This window comes from Schistocerca serialis, chromosome 8 (assembly GCF_023864345.2).
Source record: "Schistocerca serialis cubense isolate TAMUIC-IGC-003099 chromosome 8, iqSchSeri2.2, whole genome shotgun sequence".
Classification (NCBI taxonomy): domain Eukaryota; kingdom Metazoa; phylum Arthropoda; class Insecta; order Orthoptera; family Acrididae; genus Schistocerca; species Schistocerca serialis.
In genome coordinates, this window is record NC_064645.1 from 254,271,919 (window position 1) to 254,288,360 (window position 16,442).

Sequence of the window (16,442 nt, forward strand, 5' to 3'; positions counted from 1 at the left end):
CATGGCATTCCGTATTACCCTCCTGAACCCACCAATTCCATATTCTGCTAACAGTCATTGGATCTCGACCAATGCGAGCAGCAATGTCACGATACAATAAACCGCAATCGCGATAGGCTGAAATCTGACCTTTATCACAGTCGGAAACGTGATGGTATGCATTTCTCCTTTTTACACAAGGCATCACAACAACATTTCACCAGGCAACGCTGGTCAACTGCTGTTTGTGTATGAGAAATCGGTTGGAAACTTTCCTCATGTCAGCACATTGTAGGTGTCGCCACTGGCGCCAATCTTGTGTGAATGCTCTGAAAAGCTAATCATTTGCATATCACAGCATCTTCTTCCTGTCAGTTAAATTTCACATCTGTAGCACATCATCTTTGTGGTGTAGCAATTTTAATAGCCAGTAGTGTAGCATTTTAAACTACTTTCATAGTAGGGGCAGAGTGGTTGTGTTGTCTTCTGCCACATACTTTGTAAGGGGGCCCTTGACCCTGCCTCCTTTGCCTGTTGCTTCTGTCATCCCTCCTTTCATATAGTTCAAGTGGTTTTAGATTTGGTTTAGCTCTTTTTGTGCTGCACTCTGTTTTTCATTTTAGCAGTAACACTCTGTTGGCTAGTGGATGCTCTTCCTCTCTTTTACACTTGGTTATGATGGACCAGTGGTAAGATAGCTGTGGGAGGGCTTGCTCCCTTCACATGCAGAGCTGTAGGGACACCCTCCTGCTCACTTTAAATATTTATCTCATCTTATTTTATTATTGATATCCAGCTGATGTCCATTATCTTTTTGGGCTTTCTCCTTTTACTTGTCTGGATCTCTCAACTAAATGGCATTCTTTACTCTCTAGCTATCTTCACACTTAATGGGTTTGTCAGGGGTTGGCTGCAGGTGGGGTTTCTCTCACTGTGGCTGAGCCATGAGAGACCACTCATCTGCTATGTACCTATCCAACCCAAGTACTTTTACTTTTCCATAAACCATTTGGCATCAGTATTCCCTTCAGTGCCATGATTTTGCCACTCCTATGTACATTCCTCATCTGATTGTGCTCATTATGGATATCACTGCTCAGGATGAACAAACCCTTGACCAAGGGTCTGATGACCTTGCTGCTTAGTCACTTACCCTCAATCAACGAACCGACAAAACAACCAACCAAGAATACTGAAAGTGCAAATTCTGTGTTGGGTGACTATTTCCACCAGTGCAATTTGGAAGCACTTGTATTGGGGAAAGGACCACTGTCCATATACTTGAAGCTGTTAATTACCCACAGAAGTTAACTGTGTTTTAAAACTCTGACCAGGACAGTCTAGTGGTGATCATATGTACATACAGACAACTGTTTAATGATCATGCCCATATACAGAGCTGTACAGTGCTAGCAATGAAATGAATATGTACATGACTGATTTCAAGCTTGGTACTATCTTTCATGGATTTAGTATAGCAGTAATAGAAATGGAATAAGGTATGTAAGCTGGATGCGTGTGACTGGTCTTACATGTGGGTCATATACACAGGTATGTTTCCTATTGTGCAAACGAGTTGGGAGCAAGAGTGACAAAAGGTTGCTGTGCAATATTACATAGGGTAGTCATGTAGTGAAATGCCATTGTGATATGAAATACTTTGTAGAACATATTCTCATTTAAATGCATTGCTGCACTGTAATATGACATAGGGTTGTGATGTAGTGAAACGTGATATGGAAGATTTTACAGAAAATATCCTCATTTAAGTGCATTACTGGAGATAATGGCAGTCCTCGCAAAGAATTTAGTTCAGCTGATCCAGTCTGCAGTGTTACTGTCTGAAAGAGGCTGGATCTCCTTGACTGATTTTCAGGGTATTTTGATTATTAGGAACTTGGTAGATTACTGCATAGTGGATAAGTTTGTAGATAAGTGTGGAATGGAACATTTGTTTGAGAAATCCGGGACTTCAGATGTGACCTTCTACCAAGGAACCCATATGGATTACTGGATGGCTTTTTCGCTGGAATTAGCTGCTCTTTCCTCCACTGTGAGGTTAGAGTCATCAGAAAGGACTGTAGGGGAGGAAGATGTAGATAGGATGTGACTGAGAAATTCGTAGGACTTTATCAAAGAGTGACTACCTCACACCTGTACCATCAGGATCTCGAAACTTCTTGGCAGATTAAAACTGTGTGCCGGACCAAGACTCGAACTCGGGACCTATGCCTTTCGCAGGCAAGTTCTCTACCATCTGAGCTACCCAAGCACGACTTATGCCCCATCCTCACAGCCTTACTTCTGCCACTACCTCGTCTCCTACCTTCCAAACATTCTGGAAACATCTGGATCTTATCTCCCAACATCAGCTTCTTTGAAGTGGGTGGGTTGGAACTGTTCCCTTACGTGCAAGTACCATTTCTGCCACCATTATTGTAATGGTTTTCTTCTGTTCACTTTGATATCCACATTATTCATGTGGCTGGTAATTCTCTACTTTTATATTTGTAGGAAATGAAAGAAGAATGACATTTTATTTGCATATTTTGAGAAACACATTGCATACTTTACATTTGATATATTAATTCTTATCTTTTTCAAGTACGCTCTCTGATGTTACATGTACTGTTGCAGTTCAGACTAGTTGGTGAGGGCTGTACAGTGTGCTTCTTTCAGGCTGCTCTTTAGATATGCAGTGTATGTAGAACCTGCTGCTGCTGGAGACTCAAACTGATCATTAGAGAGGTTTCCTTTGCTTTGAGGCCCAGTAAGAAATCACATTGACCAAAGCTATTAAACAACATTAGAATTTGTAAGTTAGTTTTTTCAGTAACAGCTATTGCCAACCATCCAAAATGAATAGCAAGACAGTCTCAACTGTTCAAAAGAAGTTACATATAATTCAGTCCACCTGCATAGTTGTGTGAGCAGTGTGGCAGAATGCAATGTGAGGCATCCAAGTATGATTTACAATTGGATCAGAGATTTCCTCTCCTTGGGAACTAGGTGTTGTGTTGTTTCCATCATCAGTTCATCCTCATTGACATGCAAGTAGCCAAAGTGGCGTCAACTAAAAAGACTTGCTCCAGGCAACTGGTCCACCCTAAAGGAGGCTCTAGCCACACAACATTTTCTTTCACTAGTAATTCAAACTTTTGTTCCGGCTGAATGGACTAATAACATTTTGGATATGTGTTGCAATAGTCAGTGTTCCCTCCATAGAGCCAAGTATGTATTGTGTTCTATTCTGCAACATGAATCCCAGAACTAGATCTGTGCTTGTTACATTTTCATAGTAGCTGTATGTATAGATACCACTTCACTGAGAAATGACCATCACTAATATGAATACAGAATCTTCTCTCATTATTAAACACAACTGTCAACCACTCCTGTCTGTTTCCAGTTTCATGTTACCATTTGATGTAGGCTGCATTCTGATAAAATGTGATTGAAGGCCTAGTGAGTGGCAGCCTTATGCATAGCTCAGCTTCCAGCAAACAGTTCCCACATCTTCACATTCATCTAAACACATACTTTAAATACATACTCTGCAGACAACTGTACAGTGTATGGTAGAAGGTATTTCATATCAGTATTGTCGATTACCCGTCCTATTCCATTCACATACTAAACAAGAGAAAACTGACTGTTGTATGCCTCCGAATGTACCCTAATGTCTCCTACCTTATTCTTAGGATCCCCACATAAGAAATATAACAGTGGTAACATCAGCGTAGTGGTAACTCAGTCTTCTCTGAATAGAGACTCTCTAAATGTACTGAACAGGATTTTGTGAGAACTATGTTGTGTTTCAAATCCTGTCACAATATGATTGTATATTGCTACACCTTTCTTTAGATAGTATGTAACTTCATAATAAGAAAATGGAATACACTAGGTGGAATACAAGTAATGGATTGGGTAAAGAAACCAAGTCACCGTACTTATTGGGCATTGAACAGTTGATAATGACATTAACAACACTGGAAACATTGCTACACCTTTGGACGGTACTCTTTTTCCAAGCTAAAAAGTTTGCAGCCACTTACACACACACACACACACACACACACACACAGGAAATGGAGATGGGAAGCTGTAAGGGTGTAAACTCCAGTGCTCTAGCAAGTGGAGCACTGTCACATACTACATGTCCACATGACAAAGCACTGCATAGCACAATTAAATGGTGGCCAGCACTTTTGTTTGACAATGTTTCTTGAATATTGACACTGTGATGGGATCTATTCACAGTATAATGTGCATCCATGATTTGTCTCTGGACCCTCTAATTATGATTCAACATTTCTTTTGTACAATTCTAATGCAGTGTGCCAGTTTTGAAACTATGTAGCCTACGACAACTTCTTTTGGCAATTTTTTTTTTTTAATCAAATCCCTTAAGGAGAAATTTTTCTGGTAGTTTCTTTCCGAGACTTCAAGCCCAGTTCTATGACATAAAAGCTGTGAAGTTTTCCAAAGTTTTTTTTTGCAAAGTTGGTACTGTAACATATTGTACTATTCATAGTACGCTGGTATGAAAAACTTAAGAACAGAAGTAAATTTCACATGATGTGTCCCTGGCAAATAATGCATCTTGATGAAACTTGGACCACACTTCGAAAAAAGTGCTACAGTACACTATAGTGTATTATAGTAAAGTACAGTATTGCAAGGCATATTATAGTACAGACGGTAACTGAAAGAAATATGCAATTAGATTAAGAGAAATAACACTTTTATTCCAAGACAGTAATTACAGTGAAGTTACCATGATTAATTATGGTCCCCTCATTGTCACAGAAGTGGGACATGGTCCTTAATCTAGTGTGCAATCACCCTAGGCAATAACACATGCCTTGCAGTGGGCTTCTATGATAGACACTAGGTTAGTAAGGAGTTCTTGTTGTTGGGTGTTCCATTCATCCGCCAGCATGGGTGACAACTGCTGGATATTCATTGGTGCATGTGGACATGCTGTAATAAAATAAAGATAATTTTAATTATGGTCCCTTAGACATTGCAAAAAGCAGGGCGTGGTCCTTAATCAAGTGTACTATCACCACGGACAGTAATGAATGCTATGTAATGGGCTTCTATGCTGGCCCCAAGGTTGATAAGAGTTCTTGTGGTAGGGTCTTCCATTCTTCCACAATCATGCTTGACAACTGCTGAATAGTGAAACTTCCTAACAGATTAAAACTGTGTGCTGGACTGAGACTTGAACTTCAGGCCTTTGCCTTTCACATGCAAGTGCTTTATTGACTGAGCTTTACTTCTGTCAGTACCTCACCTCCTACCTTCCAAACTTCACAAAACCCTCCTGTGAAACTAGCAGGACTAGCACTCCTGGAAGGAGAGATATTGTGGAGACATGGCTTGACAACTGCTTGGGGGAGGTTTCCCTAAACAGATACTTAATGTGTGCACTTTGCTGGTTTTTCTGTGAGACCAATACTTTTCTACCAGTCCACACTGTTAATTTCTGTGTTACCATCATATTTATACCATCTTGCTTGCATATTCAATCATCTCCTGCTCATAGTCAATAAATGTGAAGACACTGACAGAAAGCCATCGGAAGAAGGATATTGTCCAAAATACTAGCAATTTTTTCAGTCTAAGTTTTGTGCCCATTGATGACTCAGTGTGGTTACTATAAATATTGTCTGCTAAATCATTAATATACAACATGAACAGAAGCACCCTCACACACTTCCTATAGGAACACTTGAAGTCACTTCTAGACCTGTGAGTGATCATCTATCCAGATCATCTGTCCAGTGTAACATGCAATGTTTCTCCTAACAAGGATCCCTCCATCCAATTACAGATTTCATATGAAAAAGTATATAATACATTGCAATGTAGCTAGTACAGCTTGTATTTTTCAGTATAAAATAGAAATCGACAATTTAATTTTTTTTTTTTTTTTGAGTCCTTTTTAGAAGTCTTGTTTTAAAATATGTTGAGTCACAACAGTGTTCAAGTGTAATTTTGTGGCAGTAAAATGCATGAAATTGAGTGAGAGCTCAAGATAATAGTCTGTTTTAAAATTTATGTGTACTAGGGTTTCTTGTGCTAAATGTGTATGTATCTGTTGATTTCTGATTTTGTAGGTTGTCCTAACTGCTAACCACCCTTCCCCTCACTGCTTGAAAATATATACTGAGGCTGTTTAATAAACTTGTGTACAAGATACTTTGTTTTCATTGCTGTGTTCAGTCCATATGATGCTGATTTGAATTTTGTTGTTGCAGATCCATCTGAGGTCACACTGGTGAAGCGTGAATGGAAAAATGGCTGGTATTCTTTGAATTCCTATGTGTTTGCAGTGACAACTGCAAGACTGCCATTCATGGTATTAACAGTTCCTTATCATCCTGTTGACTAGAAATGTGAAATATCTGACACAGTTGTCTTATATGTACATTCTTTACAGCATGGAGTGGCTGTTGTCTATGTCTTCTTCTCATATTTCCTTGCTGGACAACCCTTGGAACTGGACAGATTCCTGTGGTACACACTTCTGTTCTTAATTGTATCAGTTGTTTCAGAGAGTTACGGATTATTTTTTGGCAGTATATTTCGTCCTCAGGTAAGACATTTATTTTATGTTACTGGGAAATCAGTTACAACATATTTCATCAGTCATATAACAAGAAACTAAATGAAATGATAAATAAAACATATTTGAACATTCATCTGATAAATGATGAACAAATAATGAAACCATAGTCTAAAACTAAATGACATACTGTCACAGCATCTGTGTAACTGATAACACTGCCGTTCTTAACACTGATTTCAGCAATTCTGCACATGTTGAGAGACAAGACTAACAACTGGCTGAAGGGAATGGGACAATTAGATAAAATGGTGATGGGGAACACAATTTTCAGAAAGAGGAAAGGGCAAATGCAAAAAATAAAGAGGCAGAAATATCAGTCTTAATTTTTTTTTCCCAGATGGCACCATTGTGTAAACCATGAACATTTCACTGGATATGTCATTATCTGTATTTACCAAGTTCATTTAGCATTTAGACTCAGTTATGACTACATTAACATAGGTTACTGAAATGCATAATCCACCAAAAGTACGTTGAATAATGTTTGGTCAGGTGTGATGATCTTACCGAGTTTGTATGAGGTTATTTTACAAATATAGAACAGAAATTCAAAGGTTGGCACAATATCTTGTGCTTATGTGTTAAGACAGTGTTTTAGTATATGATAGAGTTTAGGATCTTCTTAAGTATTCATTAAATTGATTCTTCTTGGCTATAGAGCTCATTTGTGTCATTTTGCTTTTTGTTTGCAGTCACACACTGCTAACAGTTTTCTCAATAATTTGTAGGCCCAGAGAAAGAAAATAAATAGTTAAAAGTTTAAAACTTGTAGCCAAATAATCATATCCAGATATAAGATATCTCCACTTCATTATCAACAAAAAGTAATTATGAACAACAACACAAATGAAGAAAAATTGTGGTTCACCATTCACACATTCCAGAGAGTATATATTGCATTTCATTTGGGGGATACCTATTCCCACACACCCCTACCTGTAAAGAGTAGGGCACTGGGAATGTAGGGGTACTAGAATTTGACAACTCTGCTTGCTCTTGGGCTAACCATCTTTGGCTGCAATGTTTTGGCGAGAGGAATAGTCACTTGTGAGGCCAGTGTGTTTTGCCCTGGACTGATTTTTTCATGTGTGCTACCTGTGTATTGTAGGAGTGTAATCCCCATGCCCCCTCCAGATGTTGCTCTCCACTTTGTCTGAAGATGGAGCCAGCATTACCCATTTCAATCTTTCCACTAATACTTTGCTAGCCCTCCTGTTTTGCAGAATCTCAAGTGTATGTTTACTTCATAGCAAAACCTATTAGTGTCCCGTATACAGTAGCTGAGGAAGTATCTGTGTGGAATCAGTGCTCAGCATGTGCCTTGTGCTGGAAAAAAAGATATGATCCATGATGTGCAGCTGGTGATTGTTGAATCTTTGCCACATGTTCCTCAATCCTCTGTGCCACAAAGGTAACTCCATTTGGTCTGGCAGTTGTGCAGAGGTAAGAAACTCCACTGGGATCCTTAACAGCTCTCTGTATATTATTTCAGTCCTTGAGGTGCCAATATTGGCCTTGTAAGCTGTCTGTAACCCCAACAATACCAGAGGTAACACTTCAATCCAACTCTCTAGATGGCATATGACGTCTACTTTCAGCATGCAATGCCACCTCTCCACCATACCTTTGCTGGCTGGGTGAAAGCTGGTGGTATGATAGTGCTTGAATCTGCACAGTTTAGGCAGGCTGTTGAACAGCAGGGATTCAAACTGCCTGCCCTGGTCTGTTGTAATGTGCAGGGAACAGTCAAAGTGCATAAACCACTATGTGATGCATCTGTCCTGGCTGATATGTGCAGTAGGGTATGATTTCAGCCCATCTTGGGCATCTGTCCACTGACATGAGCAAGGATCTGTAGCAGTCATAAGGTGGTTGGAGGCTCATAGTGCCAAGGTGGATATGTTCAAGTATCACTGACATACCTGAAAAATGTCCAACCTCAGCATGGACATGATGTCCCACATTATGACACTGACAGTGTTGCAAGCATTTTTCTTAACTGATGGACACATGAAACATTCCATTATTATCTCAACAGTGGTGTTTGCCTCTTGGTGCACCAGATTGTGCACACTGTCAAACACTATCCTGTGAAATTCTGTAGTACAGGACCACAGCACCTGTCGAGACATCACACCACGATTTGACACTGCAACATGGTACCTTGACCTGCTGGAATCATGTGAATTGTCACTGTGTGAACTTCTACGTGAGGGCAAAAGTGCTTCACACTATCATAAATTGTCAACAATTCCCTATTGTGGGCACTCCAGTTCATTTGCTATGGCAGTATCTTCTTTAGAAAGAAACTAATGGCTACCAACAAGTGTCCACTTCCTGGTGTAGTGTTGCCCCAGCTGCAGTCTGACTGCCATCACCCACCGTACCTAATGGTGCAGCTGGTACCAAGTAGGTGAGTGACACTATTTGCTTAAGACTCTTTTGCAAAGTGCAAAAGGCCTCATCCATCACTAAAGTCCACTTCAGCAATTGCTTCCCTTTAGTGCAGTTGATGGAAAGTGTGTCCATAAGAGGTGCCTGAATATCTGCTGTTGCTGCTAAATGGCAGCAATAGCAATTCACCATGCCTAGTAGCCAACGTAGTTGGCAATAATTCCTCAGACATGGCAGCTCTCTCGGCAAAGCCAACTTTTCTGACAATGGGATGATTGCATCATGTGAAACTCTATACGTGAGAAATGTCACTTCACTTTTACTCACCAAGCATCTGTCTTCATTCAGTACTACACTACAGTCTTGTGATCTTTGCGGTACCTCAGCCACATGTCTGACGTGTGATGGTGCATCAGCAGAGTTTACAAAAATGTTGAGATATGGAAATCAAAGTAGCATCCCCACAGCACTTCATCAATGAACCTATTCCAGGTCTGAGCAACATTTTAAAGTCTGAAATGCATGTGCAAGAACTTGAAAAGGCTGAAAATAATGACACTGCTATCTTGGGAACATCCATAGGTGCTACAATAAACTTCTTACAGGCCTTGTGGCAATCCAGGACCAAAAACAGTTGTGCTTTCCAAAGCATATGTGAAGTCTTGAATGTGTGGAATAGGATGTTTGTGTCTGGAAATCCTCAGTAATCCCAAGAAGAGTGCCATGTACCATCTTTCTTCTTTACCAAATATAGTGTAGATGCCCAGGCACCCTCTGAATGCCACATAATACCAGAACACATCATCTCTTCAAAAAAAGGTTTTAAATTCCAGTATTTTATCTAGCACAATTCTACAGCCATGCCACACAACTGGCAGCCCTGGTATTATATGTATATAGTGCAATGTGTTGTGATATATACCATGTTGCATGGTCAACACCTGTAGAACAATCTGTTGATGTATGTTGCTGATCCGATGTATCCTACAATTGCACAGTTGTTTAAAATCTGATGGACTTTGCTGCTGCTGGATCCACTTAGAAGTCATGCCTCAGACAAACCCACTGACAATGCCAAATTTGCAGGGAAATCTGCTTCTAAAATAGGTGGGGAAATGTCTGCCACTACAAACATCCACTTGAAAGGAGCAGCAAAACCAAAATCAGTTATTAGTTTCTTGCAACCCAGCATCCTGATACTAGAATTATTGAAGCTGCAGTGGCTCTGGTCTCTCATGTCTGATGCGTACAAGGTCATCAGAGTGCTGACTTCTGAATCAGTGTCCACCAGAAATACTAACCCAGATCGTCTTTCAGCAATGAACAACTACAGTGATATTCATATGCATTTCTGTTGAACTGCCAACTGACTTACAAAGACAGGTAGTTCTGCAGTCTTCACAGATATGTTAAAATTGCACTGTATTCTGGGAACTACTGTTAGCCAGTGTTTCATACACCTTTCGCACCACTTGGAGACATCACAGTCCAGGGGCACTTATTGTGAACTGCTTTGCCATTTGGATGATCACACAGACTCGTGCACTTTCTGGCCTGTAGCCCAAACCATATATGGCATCAACAGATGGTCAATGCAGTATCTTGAGCTTGGTTGCAGTTCTGAGCTGATCAATTACTAGAACATCATGTCTGTGACAATCAGTCTGGATTCATCTCACGTTTCAATGCCTGCAATTGGTGATTCTAATGGGGTTTGCAAATCTCAATGAGATCCTGCTGTACGCAGTGTTTGCTGAAATAATACCACTATGAAACAATGTGTACATTATTCTGATGCCTAACTATTATGGGCAGCTGTGGCATCCCTGTCCGTTGATGCAGCAGCTGCTGCAAATGCTGTGTCTAATATGCTGTGTGCATGATCAGCTACCCACAAAAATTTCACCACATCTTCCATAACTATGAAAAAATAATGCACAAAATGATTTACTTCCTGTTCATGAGCTGTTTTTGTCTGGCAGCCACTGATTATGTAGCCAAATTACCATAATCACATATAAGATATCTCTATACTATTATCAACAGAAAGTACCTAGAAACAAAAACACAAAGAACAATTATGTAACAATGTTATGAAAGGAAAGTTGCTACTCACCATATAGCAGAGATGCTGAGCTGCAGATCGGCGCAACAAAAAGACTGTCACAGATAAGCTTTTGACCAGCAAGGTGTTTGTCAAAAGTAGACCATAGCCTGTGAAGCAGTCATTGAAATGAAGGATGATGTGTTGGACAGAATGCTGAGCAACAGGGTGGTCCACTTGTTTCTTAGCCACAGTTTGTGGGTGGCCATCCATGTGGACAGACAGCTTGTTGGTTGTCATGCCCATATAGAATGCAGCACAGTGGTTGCAGCTTAGCTTGTAGATTACATGACTGGTTTCACAGGTAGCTCTGCAGTTGATGGGATAGATGATGTTAGTGACCAGACTGGAGTAGGTGGTTGATGTATGGGACAGGTCTTGCACATTGGTCTTTTAGAGGGATATGAGCCCTATGGTAAGGGGTTGGGAGCAGGAGTTTGTGTAGGAATGGATGAGTATATTGTGTAGGTTCACTGGACACTGGAATACCAGTGTTGGAGGGGTGGGAAAGATAGTGAAGAGGTCATTTCTCATTTTGGGGTAAGACTAGAGATAATCAAAACCCTGACGAAGAATGTAAATCAGTTGCACCAGTCCTGGGCGGTACTGTATTATGAGGGGAATGCTCCACTGTGGCCAGACAGTGAGACTTTGGGAGATGTTAGGAGTCTGGAAAGAACAGTTTGGCATACGATCGTATCATGCAGGTGCCCACAGCCATACCTCGAATTTGTTCGTGTGTAATGCCTTCAAACAATTATGGTTAACTGTTCACACAATTGAAAGAATATCTATTGCACTTCACTTGGGGAGACACCTAATCCCATGAACTTAAGTACTGTGCAAGTGGTTTTTGTACTTCTGATTCATCAGTTTGGAATGACAAAATGCAGAAAGAATACAAAGGCAAATGTCGAGTTCCATATTTCAATGGAAACAATTTTTGAAACTGGAAATTTTTGAATGCTGGTTGTGGTAAGCAAACTAGGTTTACTGGATCTCACTGCAGAAGAATACACAGAACAAATGAAGTTTCCAGACAGTGATATGGAAAAGGAATGGATTGAGAAAGACAAGCAACTCAAAAATCTCACTAAACATGTTAAAAATGTTGTTCAAGAATAACAAAATGAATTATGAGTAGCCATTTGGAATATGTGAAAGACTGTGACAGAGCATTTCAAATGTGGAAAAACTTGTGCGATACATTTGAAAGAAAAAGCATAAAAAATCAGTTACTTTTTTGTAGATAGTTACAACAATTGAGGTTCAAACCAGTAGAGAGTATACTGAGTAAGCATTTCTTAAAATCTGACAGGTTGATACTTGAACTTTGGTTGACAGATGCAACTTCTGAAGAAACTGATACTGTGTGTGACATCCTTTGTTAACAGTGCCACAAAAATGTGATAACTTTGTAACTGCAATTGAGACATTAATAATGGAAAATCCGAAGTCAAGTTTTGAGAAAAATATGCTCATAGCTCACAAAAGTAAACATGCAAATTTGAGGAAGAAAACAGCTGTAGACTTGGACAAAATTTGTACAGAATTGACTTCAGTTGTGGAAAAACTCAATGGAAAAATACTTTCACAAATGTTGCCAAAACTCACAACACAATTCATACCTGTGGTGAACTTGGGCACAATAGAACTGACTGTGATAAAAGAAACAAAAACAAGAAAGGCTCTGCAGATTCTGCCATCCATTTGTGCATAGCATGTATCGAGCCCAGACATACTACTAAGAAATAATGAATATCATTAGCTCTTTAAAATCTGCTACTTCTGCACAGCCTGGTGGCCACAGGAGCAACATATTAAAAGTGTGTATACAAAATGTATTTGCACCTCTGTCTATAGCAGTAAATAATTTTAGATAAACTATGCAACTTTGGCATCAGAGGCACTGCTCATGACCTAATAAGGTCATACATGAGTAACCGAAAACAATTTTTACTGCCTAAAACTGAAAGTGGTGTCCACAAATCCAAAATCACTAATATAAAATATGGTGTGGCCTAGGGCTCGGTATTGGGTCCTTTTTTGTTTTTGATGTATGTAAATGACATAAAATATTTCACTGCGAGTTCCAAAGTAGTTGCTTATGCAGATGATACCTCCATTGTGCATGAAAAGGAATCGCTCAATGAACTAGAGACCTAGTGTAATAATGTGACAAATGAAATTGTTCAGTACTTTAATAAAAGCTGCTTAAATGTAAGCACTGTAAAACATGTCTCATTGAGTTCCACAACAATAGTTTTAATAATGCGGTTAAATTATACATCGACATGAATTAGCAAAAAAGGTGTTTAGTGTATAATTCCTTGGTTTAACAATTCAAAACAATCTAAGATGGGACACGTGTGTGGAAACTTTAGCACGTAAGTTGTCTAAGGAGCTATTTGCAATTAATATGGTTTGTACTGTAAAGACACTGTCGTCCTAAAGACTGCATATCATGCTATATTTTCCTCTCATTTGAATTACAGAATAGAAATTTAGGGTGCAATATCCAAAACAAATCTAAATAAGCTATTGATACTACAAGAAAGGTCCATAAGAATCATCTGTGGAGCAAAATATGAGGAATTATGCCATCACTTGTTTCCAAAATCTGATGTTAACCATAATAAACATGTACATTCTAAAAGCCATATTGCATGTTAAAAGACTACAGCCCAACATTTGTTGTGATTTGCATTGGCACAATACCAGAAATAATGAAAAATTTTACATCAGCAGCTACAGAAGAACACTTTATAAAAAGGTTTCACAGAATGGAGGTTTAAAATTAGCCAATGCACTGCCCAGTACAGTTATGTTCTTTCCCACAATGAAGCTTAAATTTCAGCTGAAGACATTTTCTTTTACACATTAGAAGAATATCATACTTATATGCAAATAAGAACTGCTTTGAAAAATATTTAAATAGTGTTAAGCAAATCATTTCATCTGTAATTAATCATTTTGTTAATCAGTGACATATTCAACAGAATGAATTATTGTGTTATGTATCAGGAGTTGTAACCTGTTTTTATACATATACAATGAAACATTCAAAGTTGAATAAAGCATTATTATTATTAGTAGTACTATTATTATTATTATTATTATTATTAGTCAGTAAATTATAACTCTCAGGAGGCACCTGTGAGTTCAGATGCATGTTTTTCTTCCACTTGAATATTTAATGAATCAGTTTTGTGGTATTTGGACTCTGGTGTTTTGTACACTTTGCAAAAAATTTAGCAGATGTTAATAAAGTGCAGATGTTTGAAAAATCAGTAGTGGTTAATGTTGTAAAAACGGTGTCTGTTGTGAATGAATGTAGTGTGGGGAAATGAATGTTGTCAGCTATGTCAATGGAGAGGTATTAGAAAAAATTTATTCGATTGAGACAAGTGCTTTCAAAGCAACATTTAAAAAGGGAAGAGCAGCTATTCAAATAGGAAAGGATGTTAAAATTGAGTGCCATTTGCATGAACGGCCAAGTGAACAAGACTTCCGCACAGTCAGCAGACAAGGGCAAAATATCCACAGGATCTAGTGTGCAGTGACATTATGGACCCTATTATTCCCATGTCTGTGGAAATGTCGTGTGGCTAGGGCCTCCCATCGGGTAGACCGTTCGCCTGGTGCAGGTCTTTCGATTTGACGCCACTTCGGCGACCTGCGCGTCGATGGGGATGAAATGATGATGATTAGGACAACACAACACCCAGTCCCTGAGCGGAGAAAATCTCCGACCCAGCCGGGAATCGATCCCGGGCCCTTAGGATTGACAGTCTGTCACGCTGACCACTCAGCTACCGGGGCGGACATGTCTTATAATGGAAAGAGGTACATCATTACATCTATAAATGACTATACATATTTCGTATATGCAATGCAAAATAAATCCAAAGTACTAGAACATATTAAACAGTGTGAAGCTGTGGCAACTGTTCATTTCAGTTTGAGGATTAGTAGATTCCACTGTAATAATGGAAGTGTATACCTGTCAAATGAGATGAAAAACTTTAAGGTGAAGGGAATCCAGAATGAATGGATGATGAGACACACAGAACAATAAAATGGACTGAGTGACTGCAGTAATAGGAACATTTTAAAAAAGGGTTGCTACATGTTGTAAACTTGAAAAATATTTTTGGTCAGAAGCAGTAAAGATTGCTGTTAATTTGATAATCAGAACACCAACATGTGCATTTGAAAATGACATTTCTAGCTAGTATGTGATGTGGTTTAATGCCAAAACTGCAGAAACTGAAAGCACTTGGTTTGCACAGCATGTTTAGGCTATGGTTTATCGCAGAGTGATTTCTGGATAATTTTATTCCAGAATAAAGAAGCGCTACATTGTTGGATATTTTATTAAGATATATCAGCTATGGTGTCTGGAAGAGAGAGAGATTGTCTTTGTAATACACATTAAGGTTGATGAAAATTGTTTTCATTTTAATATTGAAGATTGGTTCTCTTGCAAAGTAGACACAAATGATGAGGTTAACATTGTTGAAGAAAATGTCAATGACCACAGAAATGACTCCATAACAAGTCAAGATGAAAATGTAGATCTTAAAGCTCCTGAAATATGCAGAAGTGCAAGAAAAACAAAATATCCAATGTGCTAGGGATGTTTTGGGGATTTTTCAGTGTTATTTACAGCAGATCAGATAAAGAAGAATGGTTTCACATTATAGCATTAGAATTGTAGGTAAACAACTAGAATTCACTCAGATACAGATTCATTCACACTTAGCTTCTACACAGATACAAGTCCGGAGGCTAACTGCCGTTAGCGTCCTACATCCTGCCCAAAGCCCTCTCCTCAAAGATAGCACACTTACGCACAGAACAAATATCGATATTTATGGCGCTCTATGCCACATAGCCCCCCCCCCCCCTTCCAGTATGGAGTACGTCCCTGTGAATGGGGGGGGTGGGGGTGGGGGGTGAGAAGTTAGGAAGGTAAGACACAGTTCTTCTGCGTCAGGCGGAAGCGGTCGATTGGTAGGAGACCGGGGGGTGAAACCCGGTACGTCGATGGTGAAGTCAGCAAGCGACGCCGGCGGCTGAAGACGACATCCCGTCCTGGAGTGGAGGTGTAGCACTTCGTCAGCCAGGAGGCGGAGCATCACCTTGCCAGAAGGCCTAACAAAGGCACGCAAATTGCCACACGCAGCACTTCTGCTCAATTTAAAGTGGCGCACCACACGAGATTCTGCACTTCCTCCCTCAACATTGTCACACGCGAGTACCACACACACCGTATCGCCATCTATGACAACAGATAATTTATGTATGTCATCAGGGTGCACACGT

The 16,442-nt window shown here is 39.5% G+C and overlaps 1 protein-coding gene across 1 annotated transcript in view; it reads left to right on the plus strand.

The window, feature by feature from the left end:
* The window catches only part of LOC126416440 (ATP-binding cassette subfamily G member 4-like), a 304,210-nt gene that overhangs the window by 275,292 nt on the left and 12,476 nt on the right, over positions 1–16,442 (plus strand). Inside the window, exons 10-11 of the mRNA XM_050084163.1 lie at positions 6,246–6,346; positions 6,428–6,583. Of these exons, the coding sequence (XP_049940120.1) occupies positions 6,246–6,346; positions 6,428–6,583 (257 nt within the window). The remainder of the gene's footprint in view (positions 1–6,245; positions 6,347–6,427; positions 6,584–16,442) is intronic.